This window comes from Vipera berus (assembly GCF_964194415.1).
Source record: "Vipera berus genome assembly, chromosome: 3".
Classification (NCBI taxonomy): domain Eukaryota; kingdom Metazoa; phylum Chordata; class Lepidosauria; order Squamata; family Viperidae; genus Vipera; species Vipera berus.
The window spans coordinates 74,794,732-74,818,564 of record NC_138204.1 but is presented as its reverse complement, the minus strand read 5'-3'; the positions used below and the strand labels follow the sequence as shown (position 1 = coordinate 74,818,564).

General features: G+C 42.4%; 1 protein-coding gene across 1 annotated transcript; it reads right to left on the bottom strand.

Annotated features, from left to right (window-relative positions):
• Positions 1–61: 61 nt before the first annotated feature.
• On the bottom strand, positions 62–23,833 carry ACADM (acyl-CoA dehydrogenase medium chain). Its single transcript, XM_081323440.1, has 12 exons — positions 23,734–23,833; positions 19,251–19,347; positions 18,260–18,357; positions 18,080–18,149; positions 17,024–17,124; positions 16,841–16,921; positions 7,758–7,888; positions 6,908–7,016; positions 6,314–6,454; positions 6,139–6,234; positions 4,420–4,668; positions 62–3,107 (listed from the first exon to the last, which is right to left on the bottom strand). The coding sequence occupies exons 1-12, from the start codon at positions 23,755–23,757 to the stop codon at positions 3,036–3,038; spliced, it is 1,269 nt and encodes a 422-aa protein (XP_081179566.1). The 5' UTR covers positions 23,758–23,833; the 3' UTR covers positions 62–3,035.

Here is a 23,833-nt window from a genome sequence, read left to right as displayed (position 1 = left end):
TGATATGTTCTCCAAAGAAGTCCTACAATTAGAAAAGCAAATTAAACAAAGGAGTCAAAAGCATACTTGTTAATTGATTTATTGAGGAAAATGATCCAAAGGTACATATTTCTGTGGCACAAATATATGAACCTCACCCTCATTTGATGGTGAAATTAGGTGTTTCAATTAATGGATGATAATCAGGTGTGAGTGTGGGAGGTCCTGCCCTAGTTCAAGAACAGATTCAAGTTCTTCACTATCAAAGTGAGATATTCGTAAGACAGGTATATGGAAGTAACAGCTGGAAAAAAAATCTGAGGACCTTTGAAAACAGCTGCTAATGGGCATCAGCCTGGAAAAGGTGACAAAACTATTTTTTGAAGAATCTGGACTCTACTGTACCTTCCTCCTACTCTGGAGAGTCATCTGAAAATGACTTGACTCTGTCCCTTTGGCTCCACAAGGTCTTCAGTGTTGCTGCCCTCACAACAATAGTAATTACTATTACTATTATTATTACTATTATTAATTACTATTACTATTGTTGTTGCTATTGGGGTACGAACGATGGCTTTGTTGGTAGGACAGACAGAACCAACAGAAAGAGGGAAGCTGAAGATCTGCACTTAGCCTGGGTGCTTCTCAGGTCTGGGTGACAATCTGTGTTGTGTGCTGCATTCTGATCAAAACAATGAGGTATTCCACAAGGTCCATATTCCCCAGATTGAACCCCCACCAATGGAAGGAAAAGCTATACAAAAGAGGTGTCTGACCTCTTCAGCAACAGTTACTTCCCCAAGTAGACAATCCTATGGCTAAATGCAATAGGTGAGAGGTAGTCATGCACAAAAATTATTCAAACAGGAGGTTTTCTTGCATTCTCCAAAAGAAAACAAAGGCAGTCTTCTTTGAAATAACCTTAACCCAGGATAGATTGCTGTGCTAATGTCCTCAATGAACAGTAAGCAGGCAGTTCCAGACTAGAGGTAAAGCGGCTATGTGGGTAAATCCTTTCGGTGCTTATAGAGCTCTGCAAGCATAACTTACACATACAAATATTAATCTTTCTGTTATAAATCTAATATTATTTTAACGGATTTTCACTGCTATGATGGGTCCTGTCACTTTTCTCAAAAGTAAATGAAGACCCTTAAAGTAGATCTAGGGCAGTGGTGGCAAACCTAAGGCACATGTGCCAGAGGTGGCACTCAGAGCCCTCTCTGTGGGCACATGCGCCATCACCCCAGCCTCACCTTCTCCCGCAGCCTCACCAGCAGCCCCCCTGGAGGGGAGTCACCCCCGAGCACGGCCCGCACGGAGCAGCACAGCCAAGGACATGGCAGCCAGGCAGCGGGGACAAGACTCCACCCTCATGCCCCGACGCATGCAGTTTATGCTGCGGGACACGGGCGGAAGGCGTGACCACCATGGCACTGCTGGGCCGCCTGTGCAATCTGCAGCAGGCCGTGGAGGCGGTGAGTGGCCCTGCAGGTGGGTGGAGGGGGGGTGTTTTTTGGGCACTTGGTCTCCAAAAGGTTTGCCATCACTGATCTAGGGGATGTGCAGGGTGGGAGAGAAGAAAAAAAAACATTTCATTAGCAAATAATGTTTTATTGGGGAAATAAAATCAGGAACATGACCTAAAGATGTGGTTTTTTTAACTTTTCCATTTGGTTTTGCTATTTAAATAAGCTTAGGCTCTTTGGGGTAAGACAGTTTAACGTATTTCAGCACAGATAAGGATTAACGTGAATTAGCTTTCTCAGTTTCAATACCAAAATAACTATATACATCCATTATAAAAACAAGTTCATATTTAGGCATATAGAATTTTGTACTAGTAATTTGAAACTACCACTCATTAGAATATTGCAAATGTAATAAAATTGTTAGGGGAAAAATTGGATTGCATGGCTATGTTTATCATATCTGAGTATAGATAGTCCTTACAACAGCAGTTGTGACAGGTATTTGCATTCTCAAGTGATGCGATGTGAAGGGGTGCTTGAAGGATGCTGCGTGGGTCAGGAAAAAGTATGTTAGAGATGCTGTGAGGGTTGGTGAGGGTGCATAAAGTGCCATGCAGGTCAGGGTGTATGTGTAGGAGTGCAGATCTGAGAGGCTGAGTCCCTAATGCGAAGTGAGTGCATAGAAGCTGGGAGACGGTACGTAATAGGAAACACTTGCCTCAGCAACTTGCAGTCTTTCCTCCTAGCTTCCCCACTGGCCTTCTGGGAAAACTGGCATGGAAGACTGCAGGTGGCAATCATGTGATTGTGGGATGCCTATCAACTGGCTGTTAAGTGTGAACTGGTTGTCAAGCACCCAGACTGTAATCACATGACTACCGGGGGTGGGGTAGGGGTGGGATGGCCAGAACTCCAAGAACTGGTTGTAACCACCACTCATTCAGTGCCAGTGTAACTTGGAATTGTTGATTGAATGGTCATAGGTCAAGGAGTACCTGTCAAGGAATACCATAAGGCACCATTGTCATATACGTTCCACATATGTCTCTCTTCTTCCTCTACAACACGCTCAAAAAGTTATCATAGAGAGTTGAAGTACATGGGAAAGGAAATTGGGATAAATACTTTTTTTTGCATCTTTCAGCAAGGAGCTTTCATTAAATTTCATTCTGCTCTGTAAAACAAAAGTAACTCTTCTATATTCTTTATGAATCCAACTGCAGGCATAATGATTTATCTACAAAAATATTTTTAATCTTGTAATCAATATATATGTAGTAATAGTTGCAATGCAGACTCCCAGGCTTCAATTTTATATGAAATTCTTCATGTCAGGGACCTGTTCCAATTACAGAAATCCAAGGCACTTAAATATAGTACAGAGATTTCAGACAACAGAGACAACCATGATAAAGTTGAACAAAAATATGAAATGTCTTGAATAGTTCCAGAAATTAAGTGGCTGCCCTTTTCATGTATTAGGTTTTGACAATACTACTACTGATGCCATTTTTGTTCAATATTAAAAGTAAAGCACCGGGGGGGGGGAAGCCCAACATTTGTAAATCAAGCTAATGTACATTCTCAAGCTTTAAACTTGCCAATATGTTCACGAGCTATAATTATTCTCTGAACTTGAGCTGTTCCTTCATAAATCTGAAAAAGAGAAAATGTATGATAGACAAAATGTTCATGAAAACATTATCATGGGTAATATGTAAAAATTATTATAAATGCATAATTGTGATAATAAAATACAATGATAGAACAAAAATCTAAACTTAACTGATAGTCCAAAGAGCTACTTTTAATTAAACCTGAACCTAGGTCTACTGGGATGTTTTGTCTTTTTCTTCTGAATAATACCACGGCACATCACACTCAAAATCCCTACTGTATGTAAAGTTTAATTATATATGTAAGCTTAATTATATATAGTGTGATGTGAAAATATGTAGCAAGCAGGTATGATGAAATCTGCACCTGTATATTTAAAAACTGCATTGCTGCACATTCTAGAAACTAAACGAAACACTGCAAGGCCTCAGCAAAGCAAAACACAAGAAGAAACATAGTCACCCAAAAGTGGTGTATTTAAATAAAAAACAGCAATGTTCCAACTTGGAAATACATAGGGGTAGTCCTTGGTCAAAGAATGCCCTTTTTAATGACTGTTTGAAGTTATGATGGCACTTAAAAAGTAATTTTACAATTGGTCCTTGAACTTGCAACTGTCATGGTATCCCCCCCCCCCCCCGTCACTACTTGACTGCTTTGCAACTGGTGCACATTTTACAATCATTGCAGTGTTTCATAGTTATGTGATTGCCTACTTCACAACAAGGAGAATCAGTGGAGAAGTGGGCAGTAAAACCAATCATGGTAATGTGATGTGTTGCTTAAGAACCACAGTGGTTTACTTTATGACTGCAGCGGAATTGATGTCATAAAACCAACAGGGTCATAGGATACTTCACTTAACAGCCATACTGCTTAGTGATGGAGTTGCCAGTCTCAATTGTGGTCATTAGGTGACGGCTACCTATACTACTGAATGAGATAAGATTACTTTCCAGTAACTTTTATGGGACCAGAAGTGAGTACAACAAAGGGGACATATTTTCAAACTACGCTCTTTACATTTTTCTCCATGTAAAACGTCTCTTTTCTTTGTTCGGTGCTATGGTAAAACCTGTTGTATTACTAAATCTACAATTAAGTTAATAGAAAAAAAAGGAAAAGATTCTGAGTCATTAAAAAGAATAGAAAGAGCATATTAAACATTGCATTAAAAATAATACTACATTCTTTCAGAGGGCAACAGAAGAGCTGCCATCAATCCTGATGCCTACATGCGCACCAGCCAAAAAAGGCACATTTTCTTTAGAATTGTATAAATGTAAATTTATCCTAAATATACTAATGATATTGACAATTGACTAATGGTATTGACAACCAGATTGCTTACCTGGTATATTTTTGCGTCTCTCATTAGTTTTTCTACTGGATATTCGCTATTGAATCCATTTCCTCCAAAAATTTGGACAGCATCAGAAGCTACTTGATTTGCAATGTCTCCAGCATATGCCTTTGCTATAGAAGCAAAATAGGTATTTCTACGACCAGCATCTACCTCCCATGCTGCCCTCTGGTAGGCCAGGCGAGACAGTTCCACTTTCAGTGCCATTTCAGCCAACATGAAGGACACTGCTTGGTGCTGGGATTGTTTGAGGGAGAGGTGAAAGCAAGTGTTGAAAAGTTAATTTCCAAATATGCAATGGTAGTATGTATTTAAGCAGTATACACAATTTAATTTTATTTAATCTTATTTATCTGCGACTCTGGACAGTAGATTTCATATGTCCTCGATAAACAAGAAACTCCTTGCTGATAGAAGAAAATATGTGAAGGGTGGTGCTCTCTGAGCTTGGTTGTTTTCTTGCAGATATTTCATTCCCAACTAGGCTAAGCTAGCACTGATGTTATTTAGCTGGGTAATGAAATGTCTGCAAGAAAACAACCAAGCTCAGAGAACACCAAGGACTCCACAAGAAGGCCCTCAAATGGCTTATTGTCAAATATGCATAAAACGTGTGTTAGTACAGATAGTCCTTGACTTACAACAGTTCATTTACTGACTGAAGTTACAATGGCACTGAAAAAAGTGACTTACGACTGTTTACGATTGTCACAGTATCGCCATAGTCACATTATCAAAATTCAGATGCTTGGCAACTGACTCATATTTATGATGGTTGCAGTGTCCCGGGGTCATGCAATCACCTTTTGTAGCATTCTGACAAGCAAAGTCAATGGGGAAGTTAGATTCATTTAACAACCTTATGACTAACTTAACAACTGCAATAATTCACTTAACAACTGTGGAAAAAAGGTCATAAATGGGACAAAACTCATTTAACAAATGTTTCTCTTAGCAATAAAAATGTTACGCTCCATTGTGGTCATAAGTCAAGGACTACTGTATACAGCGAGCACAAAACAAATATATATGACTCTGTAAAAAGGGTAGTAGTCTGTGTTCTTCTGGGATGTTGTATTGCAACTCTCACCATCTTTAAACATTAGCCACAGTTGCCGAAGACCAACAATTTACCTACTGTACCACCATTTCAGATGGAACATATGATGTAACATATGACAGTATCAGCAATAGGTATACAATACATTGGCCTAGTTGCCTAAGTAACAAGTGGAGCCATTTTAAAATTTCTTATGCCACACAAGAGTCTCTTCATTTATAGTAAGAGGAGTCTGGTTAAGATCAGCAGAATATATTGTTTTATTGAAAATAAAAATAAAAATGCTCTATAAGCATTCTGTGAAAGATTTTTTTTGCCCAAACGTACTTCCTACAAATTATGAACATTCAAATATGTGCTTCCATTAGCAGGAACAATTTCACTTTACACCAGTATCTCCCAACTTTGGCAATTTTAGCTTCATTTCCTAGAGTTCCCATTGCTGGCTGGGGAAATTCTGGGAGTTGAAACCTCCATAGCTTAAAGTTGCCAAGGTTGAGAAATATTGCTCTACCTATACTCAAAATCCGCAAGATGATACAGGGTCAGAAACGGGAAAGAAAAAAGAAAGTCTAATTGAGCTTAAATTTAGTAATGGAATATTTGATTTCACATCATATTACATCTGTAGTTGGAATTTCACATACCTCTGCAATGACCTTCCCAAAGGTTTTTCTTTCCATAGCGTATTTTGTAGCTTCATCCAAAGCTCTCTGTGCTAATCCAACAGCACCAGCTGCTACCTGTAGATCAGTAATGAATATTACAAAGCAAAAATTCTACAATTGGAATTCCTCTTTCTAATGTACTTTGAATACTTACTGGAGGCCTTGTTTTATCAAATGCTCCCATGGCAATTTTAAAGCCAGCTCCTTCACCCATAAGTACATTTTCTTTGGGTATTCTTACATCCTCAAAAACAATCCCTCTCGTATCTGAACAGCGCTGGCCCATGTTAAGCTCCTGAAAAAAGAATTTAATTTGATCAATAATTACTGTTAATACTCTATTTTTAATTCAAAAGTAGGTTCATCAGAAAAGTAAGATTAAAGCCTGTTCCACCTACAGTGTATTAGTTCTTGCACACATATTAAAAATAAATTTAATAAAGATTTTTAGAAATCAGTTTTGGGCCTATATTTGATGGCAATGTCACAAAGCTCAGCAATTTAGAAAAATGATTTATAACAGAATGGAACAAATTCCAAAAGCTTAATGTCCTTTCCAACTATTATTTTTATTACATTTCACTAAACCTTATATTCCCACAAATAACACTCTTTAGCTTTATAAAAGATAACTATTGCAAGAATACTTTATACTTTTTATCATATATATTTTATAGCCAATGATTTCTTTACTACTAACTAAGAAGAGCCAATACCAAATCTTTAAATTAGCATTAAAATGTTCTACCTTTCTTCCAATCTGTATTCCAGGGCTGTCAGCTTCCACAATAAATCCTGTAAAAGCTTTACTTGCAGGGGTTTTTGGATCAGGATCGGAACGTGCCAATAAAAAATACCTAGTTGGAACATACACATTAGCTTTTCAAATTTGCTGCCAGGTCATCAGAAACTATTAACTGTCTTGTAGCTGTCTTATAACATATAAAATACCAATAACACATTTCTTATAAGATGGAACAGTCTTATAGCATAATTCTTAGTTTTTATTTGGACCTTAATATGATTTTGATTCTAAATTTCAATTCACACATAAAACTAGATATATCAGTTTTATACACTGATTCTGGGTGAAAGAATGATTTTACCTCTACAAATTTATCTTTTTAGCCCACACTCATTTACTGAATTCTTTTCTTCTTTTTTCCTAAAGAAATTAACGACTTATGATCTAGAATGAGGGAAATACCATCGTACTATTGGCCAAATGAATATAATAATAATAATAATAATAATAATAATAATAATAATAATAATAATAATAATAATAATAATAATAATAGTAGTAGTAGTAGTAGTAGTAGTTTAATTTCTATAAAAATTGGTATCTAATAATACCACACCATTCAGGTTCAAACCTTCTATTGCTTGGTTATAGAATGAGACAAGTGTGATATAAGAATGAATGAAAATACTGTTCAAAAATTGTTTCTGCACATTTAAATTATGTAAATTATGACCACTACAATACTGAAAATATAAAGATATAGTAGGATCTTCTACACATCTCCTGAAAAAAAATGTTAGGGACATACTATATAACTGAGCCTTATTTAAGTAGCTTAAATAAATTGCTATACCAATTAGCCTTGCCACCATTGGTGATCCACATTTTTTGTCCATTTATAATATATTCATCTCCTTTCCTTTCAGCTCTTGTCTTTATACCTGCTACATCAGAGCCTGCACCAGGTTCTGTTACACAGTATGCCTTAAAAAAGAAAATGCAAAACATCAAATTACAAACTATACAGTACTACACGTACTAAAATGTAATGAAATGAAGATTAAATCCAGCCACTCCACGTGAACATGATACGAAATCATCAGCAATTTAGTTAACTTTCATTATACCTTTTATTGATAAAGAAATGAATAACTTACAATTATGAAAAGTATGTTCTCTTTTAAATTGTGGAAAACTACTGAGAATATGAAGAGGTCTTAATGAAACATCACTGTTTTATTGCTAAGTGTTTATATTGCTTTATTCATCAAAAAGATAGATACCAATTCATATTTACATTCTGGCGAATATGCAGAACCATCATATGGACTCTATACCCTGCAACCATTAAAACTATATATATAGTTTTTATATATAAAACTATACTGAACCAAGATCACAAACTACCGATTTTATCACTGACACATCTAGTTTTAGAGATTACTGAGCCTAAACAAACAACTGCTGTTTCTACTTTGTGTAAACACAAATAGCTGTTCATTTAAGTTGACTACTCTAGTTATTATAGCAAGATATGACTTCATGGTCACATAAATATTTTTAATTACTATTAAATTATGTTGCTCAATGTATTACTCTGTTTATTATATGATAATGTAATTACTATAATAAAATCAAATCAATATAATTAACGCCCGGTTGGTTGGAGAAGGGCAGAATACGAACATTTGTCCCTGCCCCTATGGCTTCCCATTGCCAGTCCAGCATGGTCCCGGGATCAGTCCGCGGTGAGAGGGCAGTCTGGATTGGTCATCAATCTCCCACTGATGTGAGAGATCAGTGGGATAGGTTTTTCCCGGTACTTTGGGCTCAGTCCAAAGGTGGGTTCCCTCAGTGGTGGTGAGAGAGCCGCTGTGGTTGCTCTGCCTGGCTGACTCGGGTGAGAGCCGAGTTGAGCTGAATTGGTGGACTGAGATATATTCTGGCCTTAATTTAACATCATTATTGTCATCTAACTATCCATTTGGTTATATTGCCCTATGCGGTTTTTTATTATACTATGGCCCGTATTCAGTACTCTAGCACGGACTTATTTGCTCTCAGGGGGGCTCCTCCCTCCTGGATATGACCTGTTGCCACGTCCCTTTCTTCCCTTAAGGATGGGCCCAATTGTTGGGACCCTGAGAGGTGGTTGGGCTTAGGTAGGGGCCTCTGGTATAAAATTATTAAGAGGCCCCTGGTATGTTTTTTAGCCAATCATTTTAAAGGGTTAGGGAGGGGGGAGAATGGTAGGGAGGGGAGGGAATCGGGCTGTGTTTCTCCAGCCGGCTGTCAGTCTGGGCCTATAACGGTTCCCGGTGAGATGGGGTTGGGGGCACGGACTTTTGGTTCCATTAGTACTGGGGTGGGATTGCAAATCCCCACGAAGATGGGGAATAGCAGCAGGCGGTTACACGGAGGGCCGTATCAACATCTGGGATCACACCTCGCTGTCTTCGAGCAGTGGCATGCTCCGACCCTCCGGTTGACCCCCTTTTATCCGGGATTGATGGGGACCAGGACCCTGGGCTCAGGCTTGTGTATTTTAATGCCAGATCCGTTGCGAACAAGGCTCCCCTCGTCCGTGATCTGATCGAGGAGGAACACGCGGATCTGGCATGCATCACAGAGACCTGGTTGGGCCCAGAGGGTGGTGTCCCTCTGATTGAGTTGTGCCCTCCGGGTTTCTGTGTACTACACCAGCCGCGGGCTCAGGGCAGGGGCGGTGGGGTGGCGGTGGTTATTCGGGAGACCTTATGTCCGAGGGAGACCACCGTTGTACAGATAGGCGGGAGTGAGTCCCTCCTCTTGATGTGGCCCTCGGGCTCAGTTGGGCCTGTTGCTAACATACCTGGCGCCCAGCTGTGTGGCAACAGCCCTGCCTGAGCTGCTCGACACCCTCTCAGGGTTGACGGTGGAGTTCCCCAGACTTATTGTTCTGGGTGACTTCAACCTGCCTTCTCTGGGAGCATTGTCAGAGTTAGCTCGGGAGTTCATGGCCTCCATGATGGCCATGGACCTGACTCAAGTAATTCAGGGTCCAACTCACAGGAGGGGTCACACTCTCGACCTGGTTTTCTTATCTAGACAATGGTTGGATGATCTGGGAGGGGGCTTACCAACTATTGTCTCCCTGTCATGGTCCGATCATTATCTCCTGCGGCTGGTCTTCCGCTATGTCACCCCCTGCTGCTGGGCTACGGAACCGACCAGGTGGTTCCGCCCCAGGCGCCTAATGGACCCTGATCGGTTCCAGATGGCGCTTGGGTCTGTTCCTATCTCCCTCACTGACACCTCGGCCGACACCTTAGTGGATGCCTGGGAAAGGGCTGCCACTGAGGCGCTCGACCGTGTTGTCCCCTTGCGACCCCTAACCCGACACAGATCCCGGTGGGCTCCATGGTTTTCTTCGGAGCTCCGGGAGATGAAACGTCGGAGACGGGGTCTAGAGTGCTGTTGGAGATCCAGCCGATCTGAGCCTGACCGATTGCGACTAAGAGCCTTTACAAGGTCTTATCTTGCTGCAATGAGGACAGCGAAGTCTAATTACTTCGCTACCCTCATCGCGTCTGCAGATAATCGCCCAGCCGCCCTGTTTTGGGTTACTCGCTCCCTCCTTCATTGGGAGGAGAGGGAGGATCCCTTGCAGGGACAGGCCGAGGAGTTCAGTCGTCATCTTGCGGATAAAATTGCTCAGATTCGGGCCGGCTTGGACTCTGACTGGACAGAGTCTGACAGGGAGGATTCGAGTGGTCTTGAAAGTGTTATCTGGACTGAGTTCGATCCTATGACCCCCAATGAGGTGGACAAGATCATGAGGAGGCTGAGCTCTACCACCTGTTTATTGGACCCGTGCCCCTCCTGGCTGGTTTATGCAGCCCGGGAGAAGACACGAGGCTGGTTCCAGGCAGTAATAACTGCTTCTTTGAGCAAGGGTGTTTTCCCTTCTGCCTTGAAAGAGGCTGTGGTGAGACCCCTCCTCAAGAAGCCCACCCTGGACTCGGCGATTTTGAATAACTATCGTCCTGTCTCCAACCTTCGCTTTTTGGCGAAGGTTGTTGAGAGTGTGGTAGCGCATCAGCTCCCTCTGTTCCTGGAGGAAACTGATTATCTCGACCCGTACCAATCGGGTTTCAGACCTGGGCATAGCGCAGAGACGGCATTGGTCGCACTGGTGAATGATCTCTGGCGGGCTCGGGACAGGGGTTGTTCCTCTGTCCTAGTCCTATTAGACATTTCAGCAGCTTTTGATACCATCGACCATGGTATCCTACTGCGGTGTCTCAGGGGGCTGGGAGTGGGAGGCACTGTTTTACAGTGGTTCTCCTCCTACCTCCTGGGCCGCTCGCAGTCGGTGTTGACGGGAGGACAGAGGTCCACCCCGAGATCTCTCGTTTGTGGAGTCCCTCAGGGGTCGGTCCTCTCTCCCCTCCTGTTCAACATCTATATGAAGCCGCTGGGTGAGCTCATTCGTGGTTTCGGGGTGGGGTATCACCAGTACGCTGATGATATCCAACTTTTTCTTTCCACCCCGACCCAACCCAGTGATGCCCTCACCGTGATGTCCCGTTGCCTGGATGCGGTCCGGGTTTGGATGGGGAGAAACAGGCTTCATCTCAATCCTGACAAGACTGAATGGCTGTTCATACCGGCATCTCGGGCTGACCAGCCTTCTCCATCATTAACAATAGGGGATGAGGTATTACCCCCCGTTGATAGGGCTCGCAACTTGGGCGTCCTCCTGGATTCACGACTCAGTTTGGAAGATCATATAGGAGCCGTGACCAGGGGGGCTTTTGCCCAGATTTGCCTGGTGCGCCAGTTGCGTCCCTATCTGGACCGAGATGCTCTACGTACAGTCACTCATGCGCTCGTGACCTCCCGGTTAGACTACTGCAATGCCCTCTATCTGGGGCTGCCCTTGAGGACCAACCGAAGGCTTCAACTGGTGCAGAATTCAGCCGCGCGAGTTTTGATGGGAGCTTCCCGATACTCCCGTGTAACACCTCTTCTCCGTGAGCTACATTGGCTTCCGGTTGCCCTCCAGGTGAGATTCAAGGTGCTGGTAATGACCTATAAAGCCCTAAATGGCTTGGGTCCGGACTATCTAAGGGAACACCTGCTGCCGGCATCATCTTCCCATCGTCCTGTGCGCCCCCACAGGGAGGGCCTTCTCAGGGTACCGCCGGTTAATGAATGCCGGCGGGTTATTTCCAGGGGAAGGGCGTTCTCTGTGGGTGCGCCTGCTCTATGGAACCAACTACCCACAGAACTTATTTTATTTATTTATTTATTTAATACTATTTCTATACCGCCCTTCTCCCGAAGGACTCAGGGCGGTGAACAGGGCAAGAATAAAAATACAGATTACAAAAGTTAAAACAAGATTAAATAAATGCCCACATACTAAAATACATCTTTAAAACCCAATAAAATAACCATAACAACCCCCCCCCAATCCCTTCATCAGGCCAGGCCAGCTTGTTCAAAAAAGTATATTTTTAGCTCGCGGCAAAAGGAGCAAAGGTTGGGCGCCGTCCGGAGCTCAACCGGTAGCTGATTCCATAGCTCCGGGGCGCCCACAGAGAAGGATCTCCCCCTGGGGGCCACCAGTCGACACTCTCTGACCGGTGGCACCCTGAGGAGGCCCTCTCTGTGGGAACGCACAAGGCGGAGGGAAGTCGATGCCGGCAGCAGGTGTTCCCTCAGGTACTCCGGACCCCTGCCATGTAGGGCTTTGAATACCATTACTAGTACCTTGAATCTCACCCGGAAGGCAACCGGTAACCAATGCAGCTCGCGGAGCAGAGGTGTAACGTGGGAGTATCGGGAGACTCCCAACACAACTCTCGCGGCTGCATTCTGTACCAGTTGGAGCTTCCGGGTGGTCCTCAAGGGCAGCCCCATGTAGAGAGCGTTGCAGTAGTCTAGTCGAGAGGTCACGAGCACATGAGTGACCGTGCATAGATCATCCCGGCTTAGATAGGGCCGCAACTGGCGCACCAGGCGAACCTGGGCGAAAGCCCCCCTAGTCACAGCTCCTATGTGGTCTTCCAGGGTGAGCCGTGAATCTAGGAGGACTCCCAAGTTGCGAGCCCTATCTACGGGGTGTAATAGTTCGCCCCCCATAGCGAGAGGTGGAATGTCCGAATAAACCCGGGATGAAGGTATGCAAAGCCACTCGGTCTTGTCGGGGTTGAGTTGAAGTCTGTTCCTCCCCATCCAGACCCGAACCGCCTCCAGGCAACGGGACATCACGTTGAGGGCATCACTGGGGTGGTTTGGGGTCGAAAGGAAAAGCTAGGGATCATCAGCATACTGATGATACCCAACTCCAAAACCACGAATGATCTCACCCAGCGGTTTCATATAGATGTTGAACAGGAGAGGCGAGAGGACCGACCCCTGAGGAACTCCACAAATGAGAGACCTCGCGGTCGACCTCTGCCCTCCTGCCAACACCGACTGCGAGCGTCCCTGGAGATAGGAGGAGAACCACTGTAAAACCGTGCCTCCCACTCCCAATCCCCTGAGACGCCGCAGCAAGATACCATGGTCGATGGTATCGAAAGCCGCTGAGAGGTCTAATAGGACCAGAACAGAGGAATGCCCCCTGTCCCGAGCCCTCCAGAGATCATTCACCAGTGCGACCAATGCCGTCTCCGTGCTGTACCCGGGCCTGAAACCCGATTGGTACGGGTCTAGATAATCCGCTTCATCCAGGACCAGAGGGAGCTGGTGCGCCACCACACTCTCAACAACCTTCGCAAGGAAGCGAAGGTTGGAGACAGGACAAAAGTTGTTCAATACAGCTGGGTCCAAGGCAGGCTTCTTGAGGAGAGGCCTCACCACCGCCTCTTTCAAGACGGCGGGGAAGCTACCCTCGCTCAGAGAAGCCGATATAACTGCCTGGAACCAGCTGCGTGTCCTCTCCCGGGCTGCATAGACCAGCCAGGAAGGGCACGGGTCCAATAAACATGTGGTGGTGCTCAGCCTCCCCATGATCCTGTCCACTTCCTCCGGAGTCACAGAATCAAACTCCTCCCAGGTGATATCGACAAGACCACCCGTGTCCTGCTCGACAGACTCTGCCCAGTCAGAGTCCAGACCGGTCCGAATCCGAGCGATTTTGTCCGACAGATGCTGGTTAAACTCCTCGGCACGACCCTGCAAGGGTTCCTCCCTCACCTCCTGATTCAGGAGGGAGCGAGTCACCCTAAACAGGGCGGCCGGGCGATTATCTGCGGACGCGATAAGGGTGGCGAAGTGGTTAGACCTCGCCTCCCTTATCGCAGCGAGATAAGACCTAGTATAGGTTCTTAGTCGCAATCGGTCGGATTCGGATCGGCTGGATCTCCAACCGCTCTCTAGGCCCCGTCTCCGACGCTTCATCTCCCGGAGCTCCGCGGAGAACCATGGAGCTCGACGGGATCTGCACCGGGTCAGGGGCCGCAGGGGTACAACTCAGTCAAGAGCCTCAGTGGCTGCCCTTTCCCAGGCTTCCACTAAGGCGTCTGCCGAGCTGTGAGCAAGGGAGGCAGGTGGGGACCCCAGCGCCGCCTGGAACCTCTGGGGATCCATTAAGCATCTGGGGCGGTACCATTTGATTGGTTCCACACACCCACGGCGGGGGGTGGCAAAATGGAAGTCCAGCCGCAGGAGATGATGATCGGTCCATGACAGGGGCATAACAATTGGGGAGCCCCCACCAAGATCATCTAACCACCGTCCAGATAAGAAAACTAAGTCAAGAGTGTGGCCTCCCTCATGAGTCGGTCCCGAAATTACTTGCGTCAGGTCCATGGCCGTCATGGAAGCCATGAACTCCCAAGCCAACTCAGATGATCCTCCCAGCGATGGTAGATTGAAGTCCCCCAAAACTATAAGTTTCGGGAACTCAATCACCACCCCAGAGAGGACATCGAGAAGCTCAGGCAGGGCTGCTGCTATGTGACTAGGCGAAAGGTACACCAGCAGCAAGCCCAACTGCGCACCAGGGCCGCATCTCAAAAAGAGAGACTCACACCCGACTATCTGGGGAACGGTGGCCTCCCGCGGACACAAGGTCTCCCTCATGACAACAGCCACACCCCCACCCCTACCCTGAGCCCGAGGCCGGTGTAGCACCCGGAAACCTGGTGGGCAAAGGTCAACCAGAGGAATCCCACCCTCTGGGCCCAACCAAGTCTCCGTGATGCAAGCCAGGTCCGCCTGCTCACCCTCGACCAGGTCACGGACGAGAGGAGCTTTATTCGCGACAGACCTGGCATTTAAATACACCAGCCGGAGCTCAGGAGGCTGCACATCCTCACTCCCGGGACCTCGGGGCGGAGCCAGAGGGTCGGAGTGCCTCACCACTTGTAGGCAGCGGAGAGGCCTTCCCTGAGATCGATACGGCCCTCTGCTCCTACACCTGCTGCCATTCCCTAATGTTGTGGGAATAGGTATTCCCACGACCAGCCCTGGGGCCCCAGAAGCAACCGACCCCCGCTCTTCCCCCCCCGTGATCTACCTTGGCACTGGTCTGAACAGAGGTTGTTGGACTGCCCCCCTTGTCCAAACAACCAAAAAGAGTACCCTCCCCCCTCCCTAACCCACTAAAAAATTTAGAAAGAAAGCTAACCAGGGACCTCTTGTTTGGTTTCCGTCGAAGGCCCCTACCCGTGCCCAGCCATCTCTCTGGGTCCCAATAAATGGGCCCTTCCTCGAGATCATAAGCGGCTAGAAAGGCGGGTCGCACCCAGGAAGGGGGAGCACCCCTGAGGGCGAGCAAGTCCATGCAAGAGTATTTAAGAAGAGGCATGAGGGGTAGTCCAGGTAAAAGGCTGTCCATAGATGATAATCAGTCAGTAAGGAGGATCTAACAGAGGATAAATAGGTGTCCCAGACCTCCGCCCAGCCGCTGCCACTCAGCTGGGTAAACCCTCCGGGCAGGCCGACCACTGTCCTCTCACGACGGCCGCAGAGCCAATTCCCGGGGGGGGGAGATGGTGGTCTGGAACAACCATGCCGGATATAGCATGCCCCATAGAGCTCTCACCTCTAGGGGCAGCAGATGTAAGTTCAAGCCACCCTCTCAACTTAGGACTGCCCCCGACCTTCGCTCATTTCGCCGGGACCTGAAAACTTGGCTCTTCGATCTGTTTGGTCCAGACTGTGGGGTTGTTAATTTAACTGGGTTTTAGATTTACTCTTGGGGCTTGAATTTAATTTGTTTTAATTGTTTTTAATTTTTTGTATTCATGGTTTTAACTGCCCTGAGTCCTACAGGGCGCAACTGTTTTTATTGGGTATTATTACAGATACTACTGTTGTGGACACTAAGCTGATGTTGAATTTAATTATGGCAGCGAGACTTTTAGTAGCGCAATATTGGAAGAAGGAAGAACTGCCGACTATAGAAGAATGGACTTTAAAAGTTTCCAATTTGGCGGAAATGGCAAAGATTTCAGCGTATTTGAAAGACCAATTGCAACAGAGATATATTGTGGAGTGGAGAAGATGGATTGATTATATCCAGAATAAATATGGGACTAAAAAGTTTCACTTAGCATTTGAATAAGTAGTGGATTTATATGATGTATAACTAGCTTGTAGTTATTTTATTAAGAGTTAAAGTGCGATAGAATTTAATATTTTATTGTTTGCATATTTTAGATTATGTTTGTTTGTATTTTTATACCCTGTATTTAGCTCTGGGAAGTCGGGAAAGGGGAGGATGGGAGGGGAGAGTTGGGGAGAGGGGAGGGGGATGGGAGGGGTTTTGTATTTAAAAATGTACTGTAAAACTTTTCAATAAAAAAAAGGAATAGGGCGGTATACAAATCCAATAAAATAAATGAATAAATAAATAAATAATATAATAATATAGATTTGTAGATTTCTATCACAAAGGAAATCAAAATACCATTCTATCAATATTGCAAAAATACTTACACACATTAAGGGCTCTTCAGTCATTCTTCCTAAATATTTTTTCTGCTGTTGCTCATTTCCTGAAATTATGATTGGCATTTGCTGTAGCAAAAAAAGTTCATTGTTTAATACACAGGATGACATAGCTTAATGCCAATGTTAAAATAATGTAAATAATGAGTAAAATTAAAGCAAAACACTTACACCTAGGGAATTTGCCTCAATAGCTGTCTGAACTCCTGTACATCCATAAGCCAATTCTTCAGTAATAAGGCAGGTATCAAAAGTACCAAGGCCAAGACCACCTACAAAAAATGTTTTGGACAACATTATAATTCCAAACAAATAAATGTTATGTTACAAAAGTTAATTATTTTATGTTCTATTGCACCATCTCCTATTTAGTGATGCAAGCCATTCCAGCAACTTAAGCAAAATGGCTGCTGAGTAAACAAGTGACAGACACAGAAAGAAAACTGCAAAATTCCTGGTTGCTGCTGGTCATTCAGATAAACTTACTCTGTGTCTGATCCATTTTTTCCTCATTTTTTTGCCCCCCTTGCAGAGTGGAACAATTGCTTAACTAAGCTATCTTTTCCTGAGCTGCTTTTCCTTGCAGGCCAGAACTTCCCTAAAATGTGTCAACTCTGACTTTAATTAGGTGATTAGAACTTTTAATGCTGCCTGAAACTCACTAGACATTAATCAGTTTCACACTGAAGCCTTTTGTTGTCAGGCCATGAAATTTGATCATAAATGTGTACGTTGAGCAGAAAATGATTTTTATTACTGTTTATGTATTTGTAAATTGTATTTGTAAATGGTCATTAGTCACAAACATTTAACTGTACAGATATGCTAATCTGAGGTATTCTAAATATTGCCGTCCACACACACAAAAGATAAGACATTTAATTCTATTTGATTTGGATTTTAAAAAAAGATTTATTAGAGATATACTATCTTTTAGTTGCAAATCTTTCCAACTTAAATACAGTATCAAAGAATATCACGAATACTTTTCTATAGAAAATCTAGTGCAAATAATTGTAGTAGGAGAGAAACAGTTTGAGCTCAACAGAATATCATTCAGTGAGGTCGATTCACATGTTTACATATCATCTATATGACTTATTTCTTCCAAGAAATGTTCTTATCTCATATATTCAAAATCGGATTGGATTGTAATATCCTTAGTGTCGTTACTGCTTATATTTCACTGTTTATTTGGTTTTATAGCTTACTAAGTACTTTACTTACCACAACTTTCTGGTATGTGTGTATTCATCAAACCAAGCTCCCATGCCCTTTTAATGATAGGAACAGGATACTAAATAAAGGAAATAGATACAAGAAGCATTATGCATAGAGCCTCTGCTTAGAGAGTCTTATTCATTGAAATTTTAAACATGGTATTTCCCTACTATTTATTGTATCTACCTCTCCAGTTTTGTCATAGTGAGAAGCAACAGGTACGATTTCTTCTCTAGCAAATTTACGAGCTGTAGCTTGAAATTCTTTCTGTTCATCAGTAAGTTCTAGAAAACATAAGATTTCAATTCCCCAGACATGCATAAAAATTAGTAGGACATGACATATTTATTTCATTTTTTTTTAAAAAAATCCTACCTTTACTTCTTTAGAAGTAACTCAAGGTAACAAACATACATGATACTCCTTTCTTCTCCTACTTTCCCCAAAACAATACCCTGTAAAGTAAATTGGGCTGAGAGAGAGTAATTGGTCCAAGATCACTCAGCTAGCTTTCATGCCTAAGGCAGGACTAGAATTGGGAAAATGTGCAGACTAATCTACATTAAATTCTTTCTTTACTGTCATCCTTAACTATATGCATCCATATCCCATCTACTAAAATATACATTTACTGTTTTTCTTCACCCATAATATCGATTCAAAAGTCATATGCAAAACACTTACACATATATGGAAATATGTATGCTCCAATGTTAAACTTTAAAGGAACATGTGTTAGGATTCTGCCTCACATAGCAATTTTCCAAAAACAAAGTATAATTTTGAAACATTTCAAGTAATTCAGGAAATGTATTATCTTTCATTACAAATCGTTCCACTCTCTCTAGAAACTGCAAATGCTTAACAAGCTGCAGTAGATAATGCACATCAGGGAGTGCAGGTGAATAAAATGTCCAGAAAGGAATATATTTGATCCTTATGTCTTCACAGTTTATCCTATCTAAATATTCTAACCTTTTCTTCCTAGAGTGAGGTATATTTCATAAGAAAAACAGGGAGATATCTGAATATGCCTGCATATGCTCATGTACTACATAGCAAATATGCTTGCATACTATATAGAAAATAATGACAAATGAATCAATTTAGATTTATAATACTAGAATATGCCAATTCAGGGCCTTCACGAGAAGCATTATGGAGTATTTTTACATACCAAAGCTATAACCAGCAGCAGATTTGCTTTTTGGTGATGTTGCAGCAGCATGACTGGATTGGGCTCTCAAGCCACAAGCAACAATGCTTCGCATGACCTGAAATTTAATTTAAAAAAAGAACCAAGTGTCACAGAGGCTTTCAATAAATGTTCCAAACTTTACTAACAATGCATAAACATTGCAAGGATATAGAGCCCAACACATTTTACAAAATACAATTTTTGCAAAGAGATGGTTAAAAATCTCATGTGTCAATTATTATTAAACTTATAAATAGTATAAATATCATCTAAAGTAGAAAAAGAATATAGAATGTATTCTGTTTTAATGTTAAAAAGAGTACAAAACATTACTGTTTCGACTACTGTCTAAAAAGATGAAGTGTTAATTCTTTAAAATACAGTGGCTTCTTTATCTACAACTTCCAGTGTAATGACTGAAACAGCCACTGTGTAGGCCAAACAGGCAGAAGTTAAGAGACAGCATTCCTGAACATCAATTGGCAATTAGAAGACATGATGCAAAGTTCTTAATCTCCTCACACATGGGCAGAAATATGAGCATCCTAGACTAACTAAATTGAAAAATGCCAGGGAATTCTTGGAAAGTTGGCATATAAACAAATCAGCTGTCTGTCAAGCCCTGTGGGCTTGCCATTTCAAGGAAGGGAAAGGGAGGGAAATCCCCTTTGCCTGAAGAATCTGCCTGACCTCCGAGCAGCTGAGGCTCTCCAGCCGCTGAACAGCTGAGGCTCCTGGCTGCATGCTGGACTGCTGGAGACAACGCTGGAGGGGGGAGGTGCAGGCCAGCTATGCCGGTTTTAGGGATGGGCGCTGGATGCTGGCTGGTTGGATGGGGGGTGGAGCTAAGGGGATTGCCTGTATATAAGGTGCTGGGAGGAAGTCATTCGCAGTGCTGACTTTATTTGCTGTTTAGTTGCTGTTAATTGCTATTATTTGCTGTTAATTGCCATCAATAAACACTGGTCAGAACGTTCCTGCCTAGCCTGCTACCTTGTTTACCATCATTTATCTTTTGTGCTCTTTAGAAGGCCAGATCTTGAAGCTAAAACTCAAATACTTTGGCCACCTAATGAGAAGGAAAGACTCACTGGAGAAGAGCCTAATGCTGGGAAAGGTTGAGGGCAAGAGAAGAAGGGGATGACAGAGAATGCAGTGGCTGAAGCAGTAGGCATGAGCCTAAATGGACTCCAGAAGATGGTAGAGGACAGGAAGGCCTGGAGAAACGTTGTCCATGGGGTCATGATGGGTCGGACACAACTTCGCAACTAACAACAAGTGTTGAAGGAAAAATCTTCATCAGGGTCCAGTCCAAGCCGGGAATAAACAAAATAGAGACTGCTTTAGAAAAAAGGTTGCAAATGACAACATGTAGCAGGGAGTGGTGGGTTTTTATATCTTCTGGGGCTCTTGAGGTTGTTTTCTGTTCTTGTTTAAGGCTTTGTATTTCCTGTGTCATGTACTTTGACCTTAGTCTGAGTGTGCCCATTTGACATTGGTGGGTTAATCCAATTATGTCCTGTTTTAGAGTTTGGGTGGGGTATGTAGATTTTAGGGATCTTTGTCTTCCTAATCTCATAGCTTCTAGCTTCTTGGCCTCAGCCTTCCTGAATGGATTATTGAATTTGCATTTCTAAAAGCTGGCCTCTGCCTAGGGGCTGGGGCTGATTTTTGCTGGCTGGTTTCTGTCTTTATTTTTAAGATCTTCCCTATTATTTCTTTGGGGAAATATATTCTGCCTTTTTAATATTTCCCAAAATATTTCTTTCTCTGGATTCTTCCCACAATAGCATATAAAAATTCTATAAGCCTAGTAATTTAAAGTCAATAGATATGACTTTAAAAGACTAAACTTGAAAACAACTTTTGTGCTAATGCTAAAAAGCGGAGGAAGAAAGCATTAAACAAGTTGCAGTTATACAATAGTTAATATAAATAAAAAAGGAATTTTTAACAAAATCAAACAAAAAATCAAGCAAAATTGTTAAGAAAGAAATAATCCTTAAAAGAGGGGAATTTTATGGAAAAGTTTCCTCAAAAATTCAATTATGATAAATCAAGATAAGAAACTGCAATATTATTTGAGTTACTCGACAGTAAGAAGAGCGACATAAAAATATTTTATTAGCAGGAAATACTAAGGTACATTTATCTTATTAAGAATCAAACAGAGAGAAAAAAAATACAAATGAAATATAAGATATAGGAGCTGTGGTGGCACAGTGGTTAGAATGCAGTATTGCAGACTGACTCTGCCCACTGCCAGGAGTTTGATCCTGACTGGCTCAAAGTTGACTCTGTCTTCCATCCTTCCAAGGTCGGTAAAATGAGGACACAGACTGTTGGGGAAAATATGCTGTCTCTGTAAACTGCTTAGAGCAGGGGTGTCAAACTGCTGGCCTGTGGGCCAGATACATCATGCCGAAACTGCGTCCGCTCCATTGCTGGCAATGGAAAAAAGTCGTGATACATCGCAACATGTCACATGACAGGCAGTCTGACACCCCTGATCTGAAATGTTAATAAGAATGAAGGAACTCAACAGATAGTCAAATGTATTATTTTAGACCAGAGATCTTTTCATATCAGCAACCAAAGCCTCATTTTGCATATTGACAGCTTGGGAGTAATCAATTTCATTCCCTAAGCCTAAGACTACAAAACTTTTCCCAAAATTGGCCTTGGCTTAATTATTTTTCTATGGATAGAGAGCTAAGCAGAAATATGCAAGCCTACATGAATTTCAATTTATATCTTGTCTTTTGAATCCAGCCTTGGTATATAAATTGTAAATTAAATGGCAAGTGAAGGACAAACCCAAACTATTTAAGATATAATGCACAATTAAAAAAATGAATACATAGAAGCCAAGAGACTGTGAAAAAGAACAAAAATAGGTCTTAGGACAGTTGCAAATGAGTCACTGGAACATCTAAAGTACAATATTAACTAGAAAGCACAAACTTTTTATTAATGCTTGTTACTGGTTACAAAAACCATTTATATTTTTAATTTGAAACTTATATAGCAGACCTTTGATATCTTGTTTTGCAAGATTTGGAATGATTTCTTGTGGCACATTTGTTTTTTTTAAAAAAACAACAACACCAGAATGCTCATAAGTGTCACCAGATTCCATTACTATCACAATAGTTTGAACCATTCTATTGTGCCTTATTCTATATTCCAATTTTCCTTATGGTAAATAATTTATTTTTCAAATTCACAATAATTGTTTTGTTTTCTAACTCTTTGCGCAGGAAGACAAAAATCTAATCTCCTGGGATTTCCTAGGAGAAAATTAAATCATGCAACAGGAATGCTGACAGTAATATATTAATTGCATTATGTTCTTTCACAACCTTGATGTATTGTTCTGTCCTATATTTAACAAGTATAATGTCATGCAAAATGACTGATGATTCTTCATATTAGCATCAGTACTACCATAAACCTTAAGAACTTTAAAATTATATATGACAAGTATTTCAAATAATTTCTAGAGCAATATTTTTATATAAGTTTGCAATTATTTATTTTAAATAATGGTCTCCCTTGTTATAATATATACTTGTCATTTACATTTTTAAACTCCACTAACAGGGGCTCCCTGATCCTGTAACCATCTGTGTGAAATAAAATAATGCAGCATTGCTGCTATGCATGAGAAAAACTTTGTACAACTTAAAACCAATGCCAACTGACAAACTTAAACAATTAACTTTTTAAATAAGATCTTAAAACACTTTTAATTTTACCCGGGACCAGGTAATTTTTTTGATGTAGAAATATACTTTTAGATAAAAGCTTTGCTTAGATAAAGCAAGTCTTCTTTACAATTCAGAGACTAAGATTCTAAGACTAAGTTTCTGACGTGGATTAACTTGACATATACCAGACACGGATTAATTTCACATATACTGGGAAGTAACAGAAGCGGTGGCAAGTTGACTTATTATTTTTGCTGTGCCAACAGACTTGGCCTATCTGCTTCGAGAAGTCCATCCTAGATGTTCAAATTTAAAAGAAAAGAGGGGAAGTTTTGGGGGGAAGGGGGGCGGAGAAGCAAAAACAACGGGAGTGTTTTTGGAAACATCTTAACAGAAAGGGGGCGACAGATAGGCGACCTTTGGCATACTTGGATACGATATCCCGTAATTTTGCACACCCACAAAAAAACCCAAAACCAAAAAAAAAAAATCCCCGATCTTTCCTCCCGCAATTCACTACCAATGATTGTCATCTTGCGGGCTGCCGTCGAGACCCGTCCTTTGGCGACCCTCCTCTGCAATCCCTGAACTTTTCCTCCGGCAGAGACAACCCAAACCTGGTCCACCCCCAACATTAACCCAGGCGGCTGTCCCCCAAATCCTGCAAAGCGAGGCACCCTCCAGCAAAGCAGAGGCGTGCCAGAAAAGCCGAGCCGAACCCCCGTGGCCGCCTTGGCCGGTTTTCTTCTCACCCGACAGGCTCTCAGTGCAGCCATGACAAAGCCTTTCCTGTTGACTTCCTCGGCGAACCTGACAGGCCGTGACTGAACTTCGCACGGATGAAACGCCAAA

Bases quoted from the DNA above. Each gene is read 5' to 3' on its own strand.
- ACADM (XM_081323440.1), bottom strand. From the start codon at position 23,757: ATGGCTGCACTGAGAGCCTGTCGG. The intron at 18,358-19,250 runs GTATGTAAAAAT...TATGTTTTCTAG, and splicing joins TGCTGCTGGTTATAGCTTTG to AACTTACTGATGAACAGAAA. The intron at 6,455-6,907 runs GTAGAACATTTT...TTCTTTTTTCAG, and splicing joins GAATACAGATTGGAAGAAAG to GAGCTTAACATGGGCCAGCG.